Genomic DNA, 22,315 nt, shown 5'->3' with positions numbered 1-22,315 from the left:
CCTCTTTCCCACTGAAAAAAGAAATTATACCACTCCAAAATAATTTAATAAACCCAAAACAAACAAATGAAAAAAACAAAAAAAAGAAAAAAGAGGCAAACCTGGGTCTTTCCAAACAGCTGCATATGTATGTAAAGATACACATATTGAATAATTTCAAGTATTCAACCTATTGGTCCTCAAGCATATAAATACCTGAGGGGAGGGTGCAAAGAGGACAGAGCCAAGCTATTTTTGGTGGTGTTCAGTGACAGGAAGAGATGATGGGCATAAATTGAAACACAGGAGGCTCCCTCTGAACATCGGGAAACACTTTCTGCCTGTGAGAGTGACCGAGCACTGGCAAGGTTGTGCAGAGAGGCTGTGGAATCTCTCTCCTTGGAGAGAGCCCTTCAAAAGCCCTCTGGACATGGTTCTGGGCGACTGGAGCCAGGTGACCCTGCTTGAGCAGGGTGATTGGACCAGATGAGTTCCAGAGGTCCCTCCATACTTCAGCCCTCCTGTGAATGGGCTTGGAAGCAAACCTACCAGCATTCTTCCAGTCTGCTCTTTCATGGCACCAGTGATTCCTATAAGATCCAGGACAGATTAAAAAATTCCCAGACAAACAAGTTAATTTTCTGCCTACTTGGACAGATGCCTCACCAAAGCTTGTCAGAAAAAGTCTTTTGCCAAGCAACTTTCTAGAATAACTTTTATCCTTCTAATTGTTTATTTGTCTGTGTCAGCACAATATCCTATGGACAGAAATGTTTACATCCTTTTATATTTTCTTCCTCAAAAATAAAGCTTGACTCTTGATCTCTGGCACATGTTCTGCAATATCTCTGTTCAGTTCTTTGCCAAAGGCTTCCCGTGTGACAGAGGTTATGTTGCTTTATTCAAGCAATAATCCACAATGCTCCCAGTGATTTCAATGCATCTGAGGAGTTTTAGGCTTTAACATTTCTGTCTTGTTTCCTTATCTGTGAAATATAGTTAACAATACTTTCCTTTGGCTGCCCTTTATGCATCTTCTCCATCTAGAAAATAATCTTTATGGTAGACACAGTCACTCAGTATGTGTTTGATGATGTCTGTCACAACAGGTCATTCATCTTAGGTCATTCCTGAGAATCACTGCCATACAGTGGAAGTAGGGAGGAACTCCACTTGCACCTCTGGGGTTTTTTAAATGAAAGATGGAATATTTCACCCAGAACTACAAGAGAAAGTAGTTTAAACTAAAACTTAAATAGTTAATAGTTAAAACAAAACTTAAATAGTGTACTGCTTTTGAGGGAAGAAAAATCTGCACGTTTCATCCTGAGGTTTGTGGGTCTGGGCAAGAGGTTACATTTCTAAAAAATAAAAGCTTAGGAAAAAAAATGGGGCAGCCTCAACAAATAACAGTAATACAAGAAAGTGTAATATTTAATGACACTGACAGTTGAAATGCCTCAATTTTTTTTGCAATACTGGCCTGCAATATTAGAAACTATCTCCAAAACTAGTTCTTGCACATAATAGTGGAATCTAACACTGCTCAGCAGCAGTTTGTCACAAATTCCAGGAGAATGCTGTCTGCATGTGCCCTAATATTTTGCACTGCTTGGTGAAAGCAATTCCCTTGAAGAGGAAAGGAAAAAGAAAATAAGAAGGGGCTTCCACTACTCATCTCAAGTTTCTTTTGGTGACTGTCTTCCATTTCTTTTTCATGAAGTCTTTGACAAGCAGCAGCAGTTAAAAGATTTTAATTTCCTGGAACATTTCTTGCCAGGGTAAGAGCTAAGGGCTCTTTTTTGTCCATTATTTTCCCTACCGTTTTTACCTTTTAAGATAGATCTGCAGCATGTCCAGAGGAGAGATTCATGACCTACTTTTCCCAAAATGAATATTGAGCTTTGTGTACTTTCTGGTATTTGGTTGGACATTCTTATTAGAAATGTTGGGCCAGTTTCTGTCAGCCTTCCAATGGCAGAACAGTAATGCAAGGTGTAATTCAAGTTGAGGAAGAAATCCCATTATCATCTTTGAGGAGTGAGAGATTTTTTAAGTGTCAGTGAGCAGGTTTCTGTACCTTCAGTAAATAAATAAAATCCAAATTGAAACAAAGAGACAAGGACAAGAGTGTCCTTTGTCAGCCATTTGCTGGAAGGAATCCATGTGTATTGCTTAATCAGGGCCAAAAAAACAAGTGCAGGCAGTAGAACGTGCCAAAAATTGGGAGTTGTGGGGAAAGTTCATGCGAAATCACTCCATATTAAAGACAGTTAGGACAATTAGAGACCGAGAGTAATCATTTGTGTAGGACTCACTAGCCCTCCTTGCCTTCAGTAGATTTCCATCACTTGTGAAGCAGGGGGACATGAGCATCCCAGCAATTTGTCTGTGCTGTTTAAGAACATCCCCCAGCCGGAGCCGTCCATCAGATCGCTGGGCAGCGGCGGTGACATTTCAGCAGACGTCTTTAATTATGTCAATACATCAATAGTGCTGGCATTTCAGCGAGCTATCACCTCAGGATAAGCTAGGTCTAAAAGTAATCTCTTTTCTGTCCTTCTCCATCTGCCCTGAAAAATAAAGCTGCATGAGTCAGATTTTTAAACAGAGATAGTATTTAGAGAGAGGTACAGAGCTCAGAGATCTCCATTTGAGACCCCATAAGCATCCAATTCCCACTGCAACCCTTGGTGGCCTGAGAATTTCTTTCAGAGTCTAATTTCAGCTGTGAAGTTCCCTTTCAAAATCACAAAGGAGAAGGAGAAAGGGTGGTCCCATAGTGCAAAATGCTTGAATGTGTTTTGACTGCCTGCCATTCAAGAGTCAATTCAAATAAACAGGGTTACACTGGCCAGGAAGAAGTGCAAAGGCAGGTTTGTCTCAGTAGCCTGTGCATGCCCTGGCTGCTGACCCTAGCTGGTGAGCAGCCCCATACAGCCACCTCTGCAAAGCAGGCTCAGGCTGTTCCACTGCTGCACACTCAAACCAGTGCCATCAGCCAAAGCCAGAGGTCCAATCTCTGGGCTCTGAAGCATCAACAAATGTGCTGCCAGAAGGAAAAAGCAGGAAGTGTCTTAAGGAAGTAATGCAAAAGCAAAAAGAAGCTAAAGCAGCCTGCTAGGGAATTACAGATGCAAAATGCAGCTGTCTTTGCTCCAAACACACAGAAACTCAGATAGCAACATCATACAGGATGTAAATGAGAGTCTGTCATTTCTCACTGGGCAATAGAAAATCTTTAGTTGTCTTATTTAAAATTTTTACTCCTCTCTGCACATGTTTTCCATGGCATACAATATCTTGGAAAGGAAAGGGGTTTTTTGTGTTTCCTACGTGAAAGCAGGAGCTAGAAGTAATTCAGAGGACCCCATTTACCCACAGGATCACAGGCTCTGCTCTCACCTGTAAGACAATTGTAAAGAGTGACACACATAAAGGAGCGTGAAAAAACCTGTTTCTCATGTCATGGTGTGAACAGGAGCAGGATAGAGGTGCTGCAGACTGTATCAGCAAATGAATCTCTTCTGTCAGATCCATAAGTAACTGAGGATTTCCAGGCTACAGCAGGACACTGACCACTCAGAAGTCTTATAGCCCACTGACGGGAGGACAAAAGCATTGGGAACTGATGGTGCTTCCCATCACAGTTTTTTCTTCTTAGTGTTTCTTGGTTGCTCTTCTTGGGTACCAGTGATGGGCACAAAGCTCAAGACTTAGGCCCAGTTTAGACTTAGGCTCCACTTCTGTCTCCACCAGAGCTTTTTCTGACTGCTGAATTTTCATTCTGTGCCTCGCAAACCTTCCATTAGATATTTGAACCAATATTTTTAAAGAGGAAAATCATAGCATTTCATCTGAGATACACTGAAATATAACAATTCAATGCTTTTTAAAAACAAACACAAAACTTCTTACATATTTTTCTACCAAATGTTGCTCAAGGCAGTGAATAATTTTTTAATAACTAAAATAGTTTCATAATAGTTAAAGAAATTTGTCAAAAGCTGGGATTTTTGGTTTGCAAACATGTCTACATCATATTTATGTTATTCACTGTGGCAGAAAATCTTATTAAAGGGAATTTTTCTTCTCTGTTGAAGCCTGTATAGAACCATAGACTCATAGAATGTTAAGGGTTAGAAGGGTCCTTAAACCTCACTTCCATGGAGTTATATATTTTATATAAATACATAGATATATTTATTTATCACAGGGTAAGTATTTTCTGGACTACACCATGAAAGCTGAGCTCCTATTTCCTGTTTATGGCCATACAAAACCAAAAAGACTCCTCTGCTGTGTTCTGAGTGCAGTCCTCATGAGCGAAGCCACTGCTGCTGTGTTTTCCAAACAATTCAACCACAACAATGTGCTACAACCTAGAGATGGATTGTGATTTTTGGATATTTTGGGGGAGATGAAGAAAGTTACTTTGTTTAGCCACTGGAGCTGACTCATGCTCACCCACACAGCTTCTCAGTCTGTACTCTGCCCCTGACTCAGTGATCCCTGCAGGGCAGGATGAGGCTCCTGCAGCCAGACTCTGAGGAAACATGCTTTAGACAGAGGAAATGCACTGCAGGCTTACACAAGCACTCATATATCTACTCAAGGATAATGAAAATGCACTGAGGATAGCTTTCCTACAGCCATTTGTTGCTCTTATATTGCTCCTGTCCACACTGACTTCGTGCCAAATTCAACCAACAGTTTTCAATTTTTTTGAAGTGTGTGTTTGAATCTAAAAGGCTGAGGAAAAATGGCTACTTATTCTGAATCTTACAACATCCAGCTCCATGTTAAAAGTACATTTCTAAATAACTTTTTTATCACTCTTGTAGTGGTTTTATTCTCTTGGTGGGGTTTGTTTTTTTTGGTTGGTTGGTTGGTTTTTGTTTGTTGGTTTTTTTTTTCTGAACCATCATGGACTGGCTGGAAAACAAAAATTGCTGAAGGGCATGTTCCATCAGACTTTATGCAGCTGCATACAAAATTTATGGAAAATTAACTTTCCAAGGTGAACTCAGTTTAATTCCTAATTTGCTGAAAAGAAAGGCACTTCAAGCTTGAAGAACTTGGAAGGATCATATAAGTGAAAAGAAATTTTCTGACAAACCTCATAGTAACAAAATTTCCCATAGCTTGTTAGTTCATGAAGTATTTTTTCTTCTGACCCTCTTTGAAAAGTGAACAGAAATGAGCATCAACACATTTTAAAGATTACAACTTAGAAACCAGAATTTTCTTGGTGAGGGCTTTTTACACTGAACAATTTTGGTAGTGTGTGTTTTGAGTAGATGACATGCACCCTGAGGAGCACCATGATTTGTTTAGATGGTGTTGACAGTGACAAGCTTAGCTAGAAAGGAGGGAAGGAAATTTGAGGAATTAAGTCCAAGGGAATAGAAAAAAATACGGGACAGACTGATTATGGCATAGCTTGGCCAATAGGTCTCTCAAGCTGCTGAGGATACTTCTTCACTTCCCTGTTCTTCCCGTGCTCTCCCAGCTCCTGATGGACAGAAGAACCTGCTTGTACCTTGTTTGCCAAATTGGAGACCTAACTGCTTGTTTTCCCAGTGACTCCTCTCTTTAAGCCTCTAAAGAAGACTTCTGAGTTTAGATCTGTCTCCATGGTTCCTGAGACCACAACATTTCCTTTTAAAATTTTTTTGCATCATTGCTAATTTCCCTGTTCACTCTTAAATCAATTCTCTTATTCTCTTTCAGCCATCTTGAGTGACAGCTCCAGCTTTCCCTCATTCCCTTGCATTTCTCTCTACTTTGATAAAAATACAGAAGTTGAGGGTGGAAGTCTGATTTTTCTTTTTTTCTCCATCTCCATATCTTGCTTTTTAATATATCCCAGGGTACATCTAACACATTGATCAAGAGCTGATCTACATCAAACTTTCATTATGCAAAATGATGATCTGAGCAGTTGCTGTTAGGCAAGCATCAAACATCTTGTCTGTACTTTATATTGTTCTACTCTAGCTTTTTGCTGATAAATTCAGTGCTGACTTCTTCAGGTATAAAGGTAGGTACTGCATTCACACAGGACATCTGTCTTTATCTCGTGGGCTTATGAAGTATCATGAGGATATATGTATCTCGTGGATATTATGACTTCATTGTTAGCCTCTCTCATTCAGTCTTTCATTTTGTGTCACGATGGGTTTGGCAAACCCAAATCATTTGCCACTGACTTTGGTTTTTATTCTGAGTGACTTACGTTCTCAGTGCATCCCTTAAATTTTAGGGCAACATAGTGTTTATCATAGAGACTAAATGATTTAAATCACTGCTGACACTGTCACTTTTACATCGTTATAAATACCTTGACTCCAAGGGATTCAGGCTGTGTGATGCACTCCAATAAATCTCTTCCTTAATATTGTCAGGCCTTGAAATGGAAATGTCTGCAGTAAGGAAAAGACAGAATTGTTAAGGTGTCATACTTATCTATTTGAAATAAATGGTGAGTTTTTTAATCTTTGCCATCAGGAATGATAAACAATTCTGCAGTTGCTTATTATAGTGCTGCACTGAAGCCTTCTTGGAATCTCTCTTCAGTTGGGGAGAATTACTAGGGCAGGCTAATGAGGAGCATTTTGATGTAGAGAGTTAAAATCCATGGTAAATAAATCTATGTTTGCCCTGTCCTCAGTGTCCAGAGTCTCTGCAAGAGTAGGGGAAGGTTCTCATTGAAGCCAAGACTACTTCATATTATGCTGACAGGGAAAAGTGTTCTTAAAGTAGGATTGAATCATACCTAAACCCCCTTTGAGTGGTCCTTTTTTAGATATATTCTGAAACAGCTTAAGCTGGCCTCAGTGATCAGATTCAAGGAAATCCAGTGTTAATAAAAATAAATGCTATTTTCCATTTTTGCTCTGGATGTTTGTGTCATTCCATATAGTTTTTTAGTACTTGTGAAGGATTTTTAGTAGAAATCAATGAACATTAGTAACTATGGAGTAATATAAGTAATATAAGAAGCTGAATTTCATAGCATCATTTTTATGGGCAAAATGTCAATGTGTTGGCTTATAGGACTCAGAGCACAGGGCAGCACTAGGGAGGAAAGGAGCTATAAACCATTCAACCTCACTCGTCTCATGTAATCTGCACAGAAATCTAAATGCAGCCCACTGACAGCTCTAAAATAGAGCAAAATACCTTCAGCAGTCTCACAAAACCAAGGGAAATGTCACATCTAAACCTAAACCATAAAAAAAGAGGAACTGATGCACAAAAGGAGCTGGGGAGCTGGTGGGTATTTTAATAGCAGGCTAGAAAAATGAGAGCTAGGCAGTATTTTACATCAGCTTAAAGAAGAGGGACACAGGAAATGGCCCTCAGGCCCCTGCCATGGGAGAGGGGGCTCCAGGGACCCCCGACACCAGCAGCACCAGCCCTGTGGGCATCTCCCCATTGCACAGAGAGGGGTGGCCTTGGCTCCTGCAGCCCTGCAGACGGGCTTTTTCTGTCTCACCTTGCCAAAGCTGCCCTCTGTAAGGGAATTTGAGACTCAAGGCTCCCTGGGGCAAGCATCAAGTCTACCATCTGCCTTGTTGTCTAAGACAAGATATACCAGCCAGTGCTTGCTAAAGCATGCATACAAACACCAGCTAGGACTAACAGAAAGTATGGGTCTCACAGCTATTGTATATTGCTTGGAACTCTAAAAACCTCATCTTTCCTTCCTGGTGTTCATAACATGAGAGATACTTTGTAGTCAAAAATACCACCATGGCAACCTGATCTGGCCACTTAAACACATGCCTCAGAGACTAATTAGGAGAGATGTTTGAATTGCTGTTTCACGCAGGAGTGTGGTGCAAATTCTACACCACAAAACCTGAAAATTCACTGCCTAAAAGACTTTAAACTGTGACTGGAATCTACACATCTCAGTTTTAGTGCCTATGTGCCAATGAACCCAACATTGAAAGCTGACCCAGGCACTGAGCCTTTTGCAAGAAATGTTTCTGTATATGAAGCCAGGTAATGGATGAAAGAGTGAGAAGTTGTATTCAAGGATATATAGTCCTAGGGAATTTTGTATCAGCAAAACATGCTACAAAAGACTTTTTCTATGCAAGTTCACCAAGCCCTTGACACCACTGGCAGCTTCCAATTAATTTCTCCTTCCTTCAATCAGTTCCCAGTTGCAACCTGGGGAAAATTCTGGCTTCCACCTTGGCTCACTCCTTACTCCAGAGGTATTTCCACAGCAGTTATTTCAGACAGATGTTGTACTCCTTAGCATGAGCAAGATACATTAGCACCTTGCTGTAGTGTGAGGAAATATTTCATTACAAGCACATAAAATTTGCTGCCAAATTGCTCCATTATGTAAAGCCTATTAAGAAAAATATCCCAAACCTTAAAACAAGATTTTTATATAAATATGAAATGTAACTTAAAAAAGAAAAAAAATAGGAGGAGAGGGGAAATTAAACATTACTGACTTTATTGAATGTCTCTATTCAAATATCTTGCATAAGCAGACATGTCACTTTAATCAGATAAAACCCACCAGGGAAGGTGGTAATTATTTGTGTTACTTCTTGACAGCTATAAAAAGCTAAAATGTTACTGTGCAAATTCTGTCTGAACTATTTAAACAATTGAAAAATGTGATTTAACAGCTAAAACAAACTTAATTCAGGCTGATCTCTCATCGACATTTGTAAAATGAAATAAGCTGGCACTTTTTACAGGGAATAGAAAATAACTTCACAATGCCTTTCACCTAGCATGGTTAAAACCTGGTAACAAATAAACCCTTCAGAAGACCGTGTATTTACCATGACATACACAGGAGATGATGGCCATTTCTATACTGAGATCTGCTGTCTTTAAACTTTGGTTGACAGTAGCCAGGGTGGGGTTTTGCCTTGGAAATTCCCAGAGAGCTCAAGCAGCCAGGCAGCCATGCAATGAGCAGTGGATGAGACTGCCTTGCACAGGCAGAGGGTATGACGAAAGGCAGGAATGAGGTTTGGCAATACTGTTAGCCTTAGTCCACTCCAAAAAAATAACCTGCCAAGGAGCAAGGCTTGAGGGCAGCAAAATTCCCCCCTGGGACTGGTGGTAGACCCTAGGCCGGGTGCCCTCAGGACAGCTGTGCTGCCAGCTTGCTGCAAACACCAACAAGGCCATCAGGAGAGAGGTCTGCAAATGCAACTCCAGCTGTTCAACCACCAAGACAGCTTCTGAGCAAGAGGGGTGGGAAGATTTAATTCAGTCCAGCCCTGGGGAAGCCCTAGGCTGTCACTCACAGGAAACCCTTGCTTTAAGGGCTTTTTCTTAAGTACTAGCCCTCCTTAGGCTTTCGACACTTGAGTTCAGAATTACACCAAAGCCAGGAAACACGGTGATTTCCAACAATAAAATCTGCATGGCTGGTCCAGAAATAACACACATCCTATTATCAGAACTCTGGTTCTGCTGATGGGTTGCAATGTTAATAAATCACCATCACATAGATTCCTCTTTCCCCCTTCTTCCCTCATTCTGTGTTTGCAGTCTCTGCTGTTTGTTGTCCTGCTTTGTCTTTGTAACAGTATAATAGAGAGCTGGTTTTCACCTTTGCTACTCCCAGGTAGCCCAGACTCATCTCAAAACCTCCAACTAGGTATTGTCTTCAAAAATGTAAGTGCTTGAAAAATGAGCCATTCCACAGGCAGCAGGATTATTAAACCCTGACTTTCCAAAGATTTATCTAATTTCTCTTTAAGGTCTTTGTTTCCATCAATAATTCAGGTTCCCACATGTCCCTTATGTGATCATCATGGCACAAGGGGGAGCTGGAAAACACTGGTTAGCTGGACAGAAAAGAGAAGGAGCTTTGTGACGTGGACAAGCAGCTCCAATTTCTATGCCCAGGCAGACCATGTCTCTGTTTTCAGCCATTCTTTAATCCTCACCATAGCTAGAAAAATATCATTAACAAACATCAGGATCGTGATTCCTGTACTTATAATGACTTCCTCCTGGCTTCCTCTTACCTCTAATGACTGCAGCATAAACAGGGTCTGGAAATAACTGCAAAACTTAGAAATCCTGCACCTGAACTTTCCTTTTTTTGGCAGAAGAAGTTTTATTCAAACACAACACTTTAGGCACTGTCTCCTTCTCTCATGTCTTTGCTGTCACATTTGGGAAATTCATCTCCACCTGCAAAGAGCTTTGCCATTGTGGAACTGAGGGCCCAAAACTCAGTTCCTGCAATCTAAACCCATGTAGCCCACATAACCCAAGTAAACCCAAGACAGATTAATCATTGTGGGCACTTTCCTCCCCACAGCTTTATGTTACATTAAACATGGAGGTTCATTCACCTTTCTTACCATCCTGTCAGTTAATATAACTTGCTGTAATTGTTTAGTGCTGAAAGATGCTCACCAAAGGCACAGAAGGAACAATGTAGAAGAAAAGAAGACACTGAAGGCTATTTCAACCTTGTGTGAGCACATTCACAAAGAGAACAAAGGTCATGGAGTAAGCCTTATGTGTCTGGACACAGGAAATCCACTAAAACACTGAGTTCCTCCATGGCTAGTGGAGGTTCAGTGTTGTCAGAAGACTGGGAGGGCATCTGCTAGTAAATGCTCCTGCCTAGCTGGAGAAGCCCCACAAGCGTCTGGCAGGGTTTGAGGTTCAGACTACTGGAGCTGATTGGTCTGTCTGGAAAAGTGAAATGTTGGGGTTTTTTGTCTCTGCTGGCAGATGTTATCTTTAAATTTCTGCTGACAGTCAGCCTGGTGCAACAGGGACAGATTCTGTGTCAAGTTTCATTAGAGTAGTGCAATGAACCTGGCCTATTTTGGAAGTTTTCTTTTCATCACTTTTTCATTTTGCAGCCTCCAGCCAGATGCTTGCAATTCTGACGTCTTCCTACCAACCCTCCACCACCTTCATGTGTATCAGATCTGAGCTTTTTGATGTGCTATCTATTTCCTGTAGACATTCCAGTACGTTTTCTCCTTCTAATGACTTGCTTTTCTCCTTTGAACAACTTCTTTCTTGTGTTGATTTCCTGGAGCACTTATCATTTATTGATGGATAGTTAATTATCACCAGGCAATACATCTTGCTCAATTCCCTAAAAGCAGCAGCTGACATTTTGTGTGCGCCTCACCAGCAATGATCTTTCACAGTCACAGATATTCTTTGCAGCAGACAATACATGAGCCTGCAGTTAATCACACCAAATGAGTAAAGAATTCTTTCTTGTCTTTGGTTAAATCTCTGACAATCTGCAAAAAGTCCTGATCAGTTTCCAGACTTGCCTCTGTTTATGGAGTGATTGATTGCAGGCCCCAACTCTCCTCTATCACCAAAACATTTTACCATACCATCAAATTACTGGTCACAGCTTAGTTTTGCTGTCTGATTACAACTACTCATCAAAATTATCTATTGCCCCTGCCTGGAGGCATAAACATCAAATTCTCTTGCTCTTCTCCTCTGTGTTCCCACTTATAATATATTGCCCTGGTTCCTCTTGTCTATGTGCAAACCCTGTCTGATGTCAGTTCCAGACTCTATGCACAGCCAAAGCAAAATGTTCTGCAGCAACAGGGAGCTAGGGAGGCAGTGGGTGAACTCAGGGGCTGTTTGTGACTGCTGATGCAGCCCTGCAACTGAGGGGCATTTCTCCCTCCTCTGCTTCCTGCCTGCCAAACCCAGGCCACCCCATCCAGGCCTGCATGGTGTTTTCCAGTAGATCTGCATTTACCACTTTCCTTGCTGTGCAGCATCTACCCAAAGGTGTGGGGAGTGCTCTGGCACTCACCTGAAAGAGAGCCCTCAGCCACACCAGTGAAAGAGAGCTGGCTGTCTTCAGCCTGGGTGTCTCCTGTTCACTAAGGCATTAAAAATTTAAGCCACCACACACAGAGCCATTTTCAGTGAGGTGGAGTTTGCTTCTTAGTTGAGACAAATGCATGCAGACAACCATCCAACCTCCCAGCCTAGCCCACTACCTGTGCCTCACAGGAACATAAATCAAGTACCATGAAGCTATCTTTGCTGCTGCTAAGACTTATTGGATCAGTTGTCTTTCCTTCCTTTAGCAGAGGACCTTGCTCTCTTATCAAAATGCTGGATAAGAACATCCAAGTGATAAACTCCAAAATGTCTGAAGTCTGACCTTCCAAAGCCTGACACACAAGCTGCTGTTAAAATGTATATTATAGTTAAAGAAATTGCCGTCAATGTATAGATTCTATTGTGAGCATAAGGAACAAGATTGCAATACTGACGCTAAAGTTTGCTTTTTCATAAATCTGTGTTCAGGTCTGGTTTTTCTTCCACAGTTGCTTTATGTGATGGCTTATCAAACTAAATCTGAGGTCATCAGGAGAAATGCCATTGCTCTGATACTGGCTGGGAAAGTTATCTTGGGTTTAAAACACATTGAAAATTCCCTGAATGAATCAGTTGATAACAGATAGGACATTACTCATGGTTTTACACTTGGCAGTTGAACTGGTGCTTCATACACTGTATATTTGATTCATTCCTCTTTGCTGTCGTCCTGACTAAATTCAGAGCACAGGACATTTTTTTGGATAAGAATTTCTCCTATGACTCTGTAGCACTCTTTCCTTCCTAAACAAGATTGATCTTCCCAGGGGAAGTACGCATTATTGCAGACTGATAATCATAGGCTTATTGCACTGAGAAAGCAGTGACAGACATACAAAACTTCTGGCTGTTAATGAGTGGGAAATCCTGTTTGATCCTAAGAAGGTGTTGTTTAGGTGGAGACTTAGATTTTGGTTTTAAACACATCTCTCTAGTTCCTTTTTTGTTATGGCACTGATATGGCACACAAGCGACTTCATTTGTCACCTGGACTCTCACCAGCTCAACATTTCATGCATGCATTTGTGCTTGCAGCAGTTGGCTGTGAAACACTACCATATGAGACTAGTCCTGTATTTTCCTCTTACTACAGGTGATTGTGGCTGTCAGGTCACACATTAAGTTTTTATCCATCAACACATGGCCTCAACCTGCTCCCATCGAACTTTGAGAAAGATTTGCCTTCCACTGGATTAAAAGACTTTGCTTGGAGCGATAGCACCAGGGCTGGCCACTAGCTTGTGAAAGCTCCATCCAGCTGCAGCAATGTACCCCTCCCAGATTTGATATCCTTCACTTCAGCTCTCCCCCTTCTCTTAATTAAAGTGCTCATTATATGTCACACCATAGATTCCATGCACAAACAGATGTTAAGGAAATTTATTCAAGTTTTTGCTCTCTATTTTATCTTTAACCCAGCTCTCTCCTTTAATCTGTATATCCACCTAGAATCTGGACCTTTCTGATTCTATCTGTTCACTTTTGTACCTAACCTGTCCCCCTTTCCCACTCTAACAGTGCTTTTGTTCAAACATTTTCAACTTTTCACCTTATCACAATCAGCTTCTCCCCTGACTTCTACTGCAGCAAGCCAGATTCCCTGAGGTTTACTTAACATCCTGTTAAGATGATGCAGGACTTTCTCCTGTGATGATGTTGTACCTTTGTCCCTGCTTTGGTTCCCACTCTCCAAACCTAGTCATTGACAAGGAGCCTTCATGGGTGTCCATCTTCTCTCTGCCGTCTTTGATTGTGACAGTTCACACTTGCCCTGAGCCACATCTCTCTGACACCTTCAGTGTCTCCCTTGTCTACATTCAGCACTGGAATCTTAACATTTTACTTCCTGCCTCCCCTACTGTTCCCAGTCACTACTTACCATTGTCACCCCTCCCCCTTAAATACATACACATACTTTAATGGACTGTGAAAAATATAATTATCTAGGAGGAAGGTGCTTTGAAGGGAACTCAACTTGTAAACAGAGCATGTTAAACTTCTGCCTGAAGGGTCATCATCATCACTCTGGATTCCGCTAGAGCCAGTTGGGAGGAAGGTGTATTGGTTGCTTGTTAAAAATTCTGGTTTAGGCACCTTTCCAAGAATGGTGGGATGAATAATTGAACATTGTTAAACAGCATTGGCTGTTGATTGTGAGGGCTCCAACAAACTCAAGCTAAATACATAGCTTTTAGAAGTTTGAAATTACAGCTCATCTTTAACCTATGTCCTTGCTGATGTGCTCTACAGACCTATAATGTGTTTTAGAGACCCCTCCTTGGGGTGAGCATCACCACTCACCTTTCTTTTACCGCCTGCTGGTATCAGGGGTGTCAGCAGAGGAGAGCAACAGGCTGCTTCCCTCTGTCTGTGAATGATGAGTTTAGCTCCTGGACCAGACCCCATCCATGAGCTTAGTGAGAGCAGGACCCTTGGAACCTGGCAGTCAGCACTGGATAAACAAGCAGGGTCACATTACCATTTAGTCCTAAACCCCTGCCCGAAACTGCACACCAGTGAGGGGCAATGAGCTTTGGTAAGACTGCAGAGCAAGCAGTGCTCCCACAGACACAAGGATGAAGTAGAACTGCAGAAGTAGAGGGAGCAAAGGAGGAACTGAGACTTTCAGATATACAGCTGCTCCTCTGGGTCATTCCACATGACCCAGAATAGTTAAACAGAGCATAGTGCACAACTGCAGTGTGACCTACAGGGTACATACATTTGAATCCACATCATTGCCTCGTGTCAATGGTGAATTTAAACTGCAATTTACTGGTTTTCCCTTGAGATTGAAAAGTGATGACCTTTGGTCAAGGAAGGGAAGCAAAATTAGTTCATGCCATTATTCCAGAAGAAGGGATAAAAATAACTTGTCAATATTTTATACAGATTATGCTTTCTTTTTTTTCCTCAAACCAAGGATAATTTTCCAGTCAGAAACAGAATAGCCTTGCCAAAAAAAAAAAAAAAAAAAAAAAAAAAAAGATAAATCATGAAAGAGTTTATAGGCTTTGGAAGAAAATAACTTCATGTCCTGTCCTTTAATGTGCAATAGAGAGACCACAAAGTTAGGTCCTTTCTTCCTAGAGAGGATTACTTCTGTCATGCATTTCATCAGTCAGAGCACATATAGTATCACTTGTGATCAATGATTTCTGGACAAAACCAAAATCTTGGGTTTGACTAGAATTTTTTATGGACCACAAATAATAGGGTTTATAATAAAATAAATATATTTATACAGAGATATATATAAACCAACTCTATAAAAACATATACACATTTACCTCTGAAATCCACACTAAATCCCATCTGAAGGTTTGTAATTTATTTTACAGGGAATATGAATCACAAAAAGTAAGCTCATGCATATAATATGATATTTAGAAAGAACACAAAACCTGCAGTCCTTATCTAGCTAAACAAGTAAAGATGAGCTTAAATGCCACACAGAATGCGGACTTATGCAAGGATCAGCATAGATGTGAAAATGTTTTTGCCCACTTTTAAAATTTTAGATAAAGCTTTCTCATAAGAAAATTTTTTAATTTAAAATAAGCCCTTTTTCATTATTCAGCACCAGATGCAGATGCTGTGTAGCCTGTGGGAGACAGTCTCACTACAGCAACTTTTAGGACAGAATAGGGCATTTTTCCTCCAGACCACTTAACCAGTGTTATTATATTTTCTTTTAAACTCCGAAATAGAAAAGAAAGCTTCTACTTAAAGAAATAAGAGAGTGGAAATTGGAGGTGGTTCACAGTACACTGAACTAACAGCTTCTCCTCCTCACTAAGAGGTCTCAATTTCTAAGTTTCTTCACCCACTCAGAGTCCTTTCAGCTATTTTGTACATATACATCTCACCCTTGGACTGTGACCTACTGAAAAAATGTACACTGTCTTCCTTAAAAGAGGCAAGTGTGTATAAGCTAAGTAACAATGAAAGGATGCCTTTCAAATCCAGGTCAAATTTTCCATCAATTCTGTCATAAATCATCTGTCAGTTTTAAGCATTTCCTATTTCCACAAATAAGTTTAATGCTGAAGTCACAATAACAAAACTTCCACTGGATTTCAGAGACCCCTGTTCTTCTCATCCACAGACGTGACTGAGTCCATGTTAACTGGATTTTTTACTGATCAGTCTGTAGATTTGTGAGGTCCTGTTTCAGCAACTTTGGAATAGTTTGATTTGTCTGGCCCTACATACCCAGCCACACTTGCCTATTTCTTTCATGGATGATACAGTTGCCACTTTTTTCATTGTCCAAAGCACTTATGTACATGGTTTTCTGAGAAATTTTGAAGTTAATTTATATTTTCTTGGCTATACAATGCTTTTCAATGTGTGTGCACCATTCCCAGTAATGCAAAATAGAAGTCTGAGAAACTAGAAAAGTTTGCTAAGATATTTCCTTTTTAGGTTTTGATGTTTAGGACAATTATTTGCATTTAGGCTGTTTGAAATTTGCTGGTTTTCACTTCCTACCTTTTCACTTCATGCTCAACATCCTGAAGAGCTGCCATCAAACATATTGCAAACATCAGTATGATCAGACAAACTATAATCATGACTGACAAGCTGACCATCTTGCTTGCCCATTTTTTTATTCTGCTTTTATCAAACTCTGCTACAGGACAGGAGCTGTTTCAATAATAAATCAGAAAAAAATTAAGTTCTTCAGCTGTGAAAGGAACCCTTGTGCTAAATTTACCAGGAATGATTTAGGTATAGCAAAATTCAGTCTTGTACTAATGGAGGAGGCATGAATAAGACAATCCAGTATAGATCCCTTCAAAACAACTGGGATAAAGATTTATACAACAAGTTTTGAGGGCTGCTGTCTCGAGATATTAAAAGATGATCCCTGTCACAGGTTAGCAATTACTTCTTTACATGACAGCAAGAGCTGTCTCTGAAATTTCAATCTTCATTCCAAAAATTGCCCTTTTCATACATATACAGGACACTTGAGAAATTTATGAATTTATTTACATGCAACTTGCAGATGAAAAAACAAGATCCTGTTTGCTCACAGATATTACTGACTATAATACAGTTTTTTTAGAGGTAGATAGTTATTCTCAGTGTCCTAGTAATTACATTCTGTCCACCTGTCTTCCCCGTAGGGATTTGAATTAAAACAATACTTAATCTCCTCCAAGGCATGAGTCAGTGTGCCTGAGTTCCAGCCAGGAGACTTTACATTTCTGCAGTAGATGAACTAATTACTATTATCCCCAGTGCCTGCACAATTAGAAGAAAAGTATCTCTGCTTTTGCTGTATCTGCACCTTCTGGGGTCCCAGAAGGAAACAATATTTCTTAGCTTGAAAAAAAAAAAAAAACAAAAAAAAAGGTCTTTCAAGTCCTATCACACTGATATCCTTGTCTTTCACTTCTCCCTCACTCAGAGTTTTCAGGCCGAACTTTCCAACTCTTTTAAAAGCCTGAGTGCTGGCAGAATGACTTTCTCTATGAACAACCCATGATCACCTCCATCCTACAGCTGTTGTGCCACTGGCCTCTGCCACTGGACTACAGATTCCCTTCTTCTCCCTTCAGAGCTCTCTGTGAGGAGCAGTGGGGAGAAGGTGTCCAGAGTTACTGATTTCACAGCAAATCCATGACCTTCTCCAGCAACACAAGTGAGATGAAGGGGACCAAATGTTCTTGTTTTAAAAGGGCTGATTGCTTACAACTTCTCAGAAGAAGAGGTGGTTGTTTTGTTCCAGGATGGGGAGGGTCAGGTGAATGACTTGGTCATCAGAAGTGTGACTTCTCTCTTACAGGAATTTATGTTTGTCCCTCCATATAACAGTTGTAGGGTTAATTGCCTTTTTTTTTTATTGGTTTCTGCATGTAGACTGCCTGGAACTGCCTTACATTTATGCTTTCCATGCCTAATTGCATAATTCCCCTCCTCTTCAATGAGAATCCAATTAAAACTTTCCATGTATTCCCACTGCTTTTACCCTTTGGCAAGTTTGGTGGTTCCCCTTTGAGAATCAGCAGTATGCAGTGGCCAGCCATAATTATTGAAACAACAGTATTCATTGTTCATATTGCAGCAAGAAAACAATTTTAAATAAAAAAATAGTTTAAAGTAGCAACAGTTTACATGTGAGCCTAACTCAGCCCAAGTCCAGACATCAGTGACAACCATGAGAAAGTTCCATCTTAACCAGCCAGTTCAGGGTGCCTCTCATTCTGTCTCTGATGTTCAGAAGGATGGAGGCATCCAAGCATCCAAATAGCTCTTGAAAACACAACAGACATATCTGAATCAACAAGAAATATTCTACCCAACTAAAAACAGATTAATGACTTTTGCTTTTAACAAAGGCACAGTGTGTGCACAAGTGTGTGCCCTTCCTCCACTTGTTCTGCCTGTTCAAGGTTAACATAAGGTTTAAATAACTTTTTCCTTTTTTAATTACTGATTTCATGCATTATTGGGCGGTTCCAGACTGAAGTTTTCTCTTTCAAAACAGAGCTCTGATTTAGTTGTCCTTTCTTCTTCCATATTAACAGAAAAGAGATTCTTTTGTTCCCACAAATAAAGTACTTTTGTCCCTGAAGACACTGCTTTGACACTGTGTTGACAAAATCTTCCCGTTGTAGTTTGGGGACTGTTAGCAACCACTGACTGTGGCCCTGCACTGCCAGCCAAAGAGCTGTCTTTCTGTCAGTCAATTTTCTTCTATCCTAGTGCCTCAGTGTTAACATGGTTTTCTCCCTGGTACTACAAACTGTCAAACCTTAAAAAAATTAATTGGGTATACACTAGTGATCATTTCCATAGATAAGGCCTAAGGCAAAACACAGAGATGAAATACTATGAACCTCCTTCTGACATTTTCTGGCAAATGCTATCCATGACATTGCAAATGAAATCATTAGGACCAGCTGCTCATTTTACTTGTGCCCTTCCAACCAGATCAGGAAATGTTGTCCTTACTCTGAAGTTTCTGCAGGTCAGACAGGATCTCTGCAGAACAGTTATCCAAATAGTAATAACAATTTATTCCATGACTGTAGATAGTCTATAGCATATTGTATACACCATCTAATATACAATAAATCCATAGTATTATATAAAGGTACATGTTTTGTATACACCTACATAAAACTCATATGCTTTATATGCCTGTATATCACTTATATATGAGTGTCTTGGTTCTTCTTCCTTTTTTTGCTATTCAACCACTACTACATGTACTCAAATGTGTACTAGGCTTCATTTTTTCAGGCACCACCCATAGAAGATGATGTAGAAATGTCTGAAAATGTGTTAGAGGTTCAAGCAGTACCTCTGTGGCTACAAAGATCCTTTCAGCTCTCAAACTCAGATGTCAGATGGGTGCAGCTCAGAGGAAGCACCTCTGTTGCCATTGGAAAGGAAAGAACCATGAGCATCAAGGTTCAGAGAATACAAGCAGAATAACTTTCAGCTTCAGAGGACTTCAATGTCTGAAACTTCCTGTTCTTGATGCTATAGTTCTTCTGAAGAATAATCCAAACTACAGGTGAGCAAACCTAGAACTGATATCTAAGCTGCTAGCACTGAACAAAAATTTATGCTTAGCAAAGGACATAAAGTTCCTCAGGTAGACCAATAAAGAGTAGGGCAAAATATTAACTTAGACGTCCTGCCCTGCCAGGAGCCATCATAATACCTCAAAATGTAATATTTATTTCATCACCTTGCATAATACCATAATGCATTATAAGGGATCTAAATATTTTAAATATGATTTTTTCCTAAATTAATATATTATTCATCATCACTGGTAATATGAAGGTTCATTGGAAGAAATGTAAGAGATGTGAAGGAAAAATGTCATATTCTTTCTGTAGCAGTGAGCTGCATTCATATCTTGCTGTTCCCCAAATGAAATAATATTCACTGAAAACCTGAGTGTAAGTGTTGAAAGTTTATTGAGAAAGAACACATTCTACCTGCAATTTCTAGAGAAAAATGAGTGAGTTTAAAACATTTTGAAAATAAATAGGAGAAGTTAACCTCATATGCCACATCTGAGCTGTTCCTGTGTTATTCCAGTTGAGATAATTGACAAAACAAGTATTTGCAATGGGAGACTGCAGCATGACAGGAATTCATGTGAATGCATTATAATAGTCAAGTGCTTAATCACTTTTCAATTCTTGTAAAACAAAGACCATTTTCCAGCATTGTATGAACTGAGCTTGCTGTAGTCAATGGGTGTTCAACTCCTTTGCATGAGACAATTGAGTTCACTGCCCTGGATAATGAAGACCTACTGTTTTTTAGACTATAACTCAGCAGGTGATTGAATATTATCCGCTTCACAGAAAAATACAAGTAAAATGAGCTCTTCAGCTGTAAATAATTTGGTCAAAAAGAGAAAGCAAATGTATTTCTCAGGTAACAACCTCAGCTCTGCAGCCTGCTGCAGTGATTTTCCCTAGCCAGTTCTGGATTTCTTGTCATCAGCCACCCCAAAAAGGGAATGTTAGTGAGGGGTTTTGTGGAAGGTCCCATTACTTAACTGAGCATGAAAATTCATGTGAAGACTGCAATACAGAATATGGCCTGACTGTATTTTCTTCTCCCCAGCACAATGGGGGAAAAGAGAATACTTGAATAATCTTCTTTGTCATCTAGAAATAGCTTTTCCTTTTTTCTTTCTCCCACATCCCAAAGTTAATCCATGTGGTTTGACAGCCCTGCAAATGCTCTCACAGGCTTTACCAGACTTTAGTTTATATTTATAATGCAAAATGAAGGGTTTAGATTGTGTTTTGTTTTTAGAATATCCATCATATTAAAAAGGCCCCATAATCAACGAATAACAAAATTAATCAACTAATCCCTTTATCCAGAGCCATTCAGATCAGTCATTAAAACCCTGAGGTTCTGACAGATGCCACCATGATAGATTTCTTTCCCCTTCATGTTGTTTTGATTGACACAGATTTTTTGATTTGGGTTAGACTTGCATTTGGGCTTTCCATGGCATGCAGTAAAACTAGCTAATTTTTAATGTTAATTTCCTGAAAATAAGTGAAAACCAATCCATACTTTTAATGTGTATCAGATTCTTGCCAATGATGGCCTTTTTTGTTCTTGTTGCCATTGACACACAAGGTGATCCAGGAAAATGTCTGGTTCCTGTGGCTCTCTGCCCAGCCCTGGCTTTGTGAAATAACTGGTTTCACTTAGCCAGCTTGTTTGCAGTCATTTGCTGTAATGCCCCTCCACCATTTCCTGAGGCAGCTCTCTGGCATTTTCAGTCCCCACTTGTGAGACTTCAGTCTCATCCACCCCAATCAGGGGAACTGTAGCAAATTTATCCATTCATGAAAATAGCATGTCTTTCTAATATATAAAATACATGGATATTTATGCTAATTTTTTCCCTCTGCAGTTATTCCCATATTACACTGGGTGAGAAGGTTTGTAGGAAAAAGTAATGGGTTTTACGAAACCAATATAGTTTCTTTGAAAAATCAAACAGGGCCTTCTTCAGGTCTGAAGCAGAAGCGTTTATGCAAAGTGATTTTCAAATATAGCCACAAGAATTTATCCTTCACAAGTGACAAATAATTTTTAACCCCTCTACAACCAGTGAGATCCCTAGAAAAAAATATAGGCGCCCTTCTCATGAAGTATCAAGATATAAATTAGAATAATTCTGCATAGAAAATGTGTATGTGTGTCTACAGCACACAGACATCCCAGACAGAGGTGATAATTCTGGCTTAGAATTTGTTTTTCCACAATACACTGACAACTTTTCAGCAGAAACCTTGAGTCTCCACACCACTGAGTAGCACAAATCTGCCCCATACTGTTCAATATAGCCTCATCCTGGCTTAAAATTTGGTGTGTGTTTAAATGCTTTCCTGGGGTATTTAAAACACTTTCGCTACAGCCCACCTGTTAAAAGCAGATCACAATCATTCTAGAGGCTGGAAGAGTTACTATTAAGAAACATTTTAAAAGCATTTTCAAAACATTTACCTCTTTGTTAGAAATTTTTTTTGCTGTCAGCCCATTTCTCACAAGTGAGGGAGTGAAAATGCTCTTGCTTAGCATCTTTCTCCTCTTTTTCTGGCCCGCCTCCAGTCCCATCTCCCCAGGACTTCTTACTCATTGTTAATAGGCAGCTGCAAGTCCTTTAAAACAACCTGGTTTCACACCAACTCACTGCAAGCTCTACAGCAGTGTCATAGCCTCTCATTTTTGTTCCTAAGGACATGCAATTTTTTAAACAGTTTGAATATATTTGATCTTTTCAGTTTTTAGAGGGTCATCAGGAAGACTGATTGTTCCCAGCTAATAGCAGAGAAAGAAAAAGAAGCTTGCTGTTCATAATGAAAAAATGCCCTTATGTGTAGATGGAATTCAGTCATGATAATTCACGCAGTTTGGTGTCTGATTTCGCAGATTTGATCCT

General features: G+C 40.0%; 1 protein-coding gene across 1 annotated transcript in view; it reads right to left on the bottom strand.

Moving 5' to 3' along the window:
• Positions 1-22,315, bottom strand: part of LOC129133887 (uncharacterized) — a 306,814-nt gene that overhangs the window by 175,405 nt on the left and 109,094 nt on the right. Inside the window, exon 2 of the mRNA XM_077174395.1 lies at positions 6,323-6,404. Coding sequence (XP_077030510.1) covers positions 6,323-6,404 — 82 coding nt within the window. The remainder of the gene's footprint in view (positions 1-6,322; positions 6,405-22,315) is intronic.

The sequence above is a fragment of the Agelaius phoeniceus genome, chromosome 2, assembly GCF_051311805.1.
Source record: "Agelaius phoeniceus isolate bAgePho1 chromosome 2, bAgePho1.hap1, whole genome shotgun sequence".
NCBI lineage: Eukaryota > Metazoa > Chordata > Aves > Passeriformes > Icteridae > Agelaius > Agelaius phoeniceus.
This window is presented reverse-complemented; position numbering and strand designations above follow the sequence as displayed.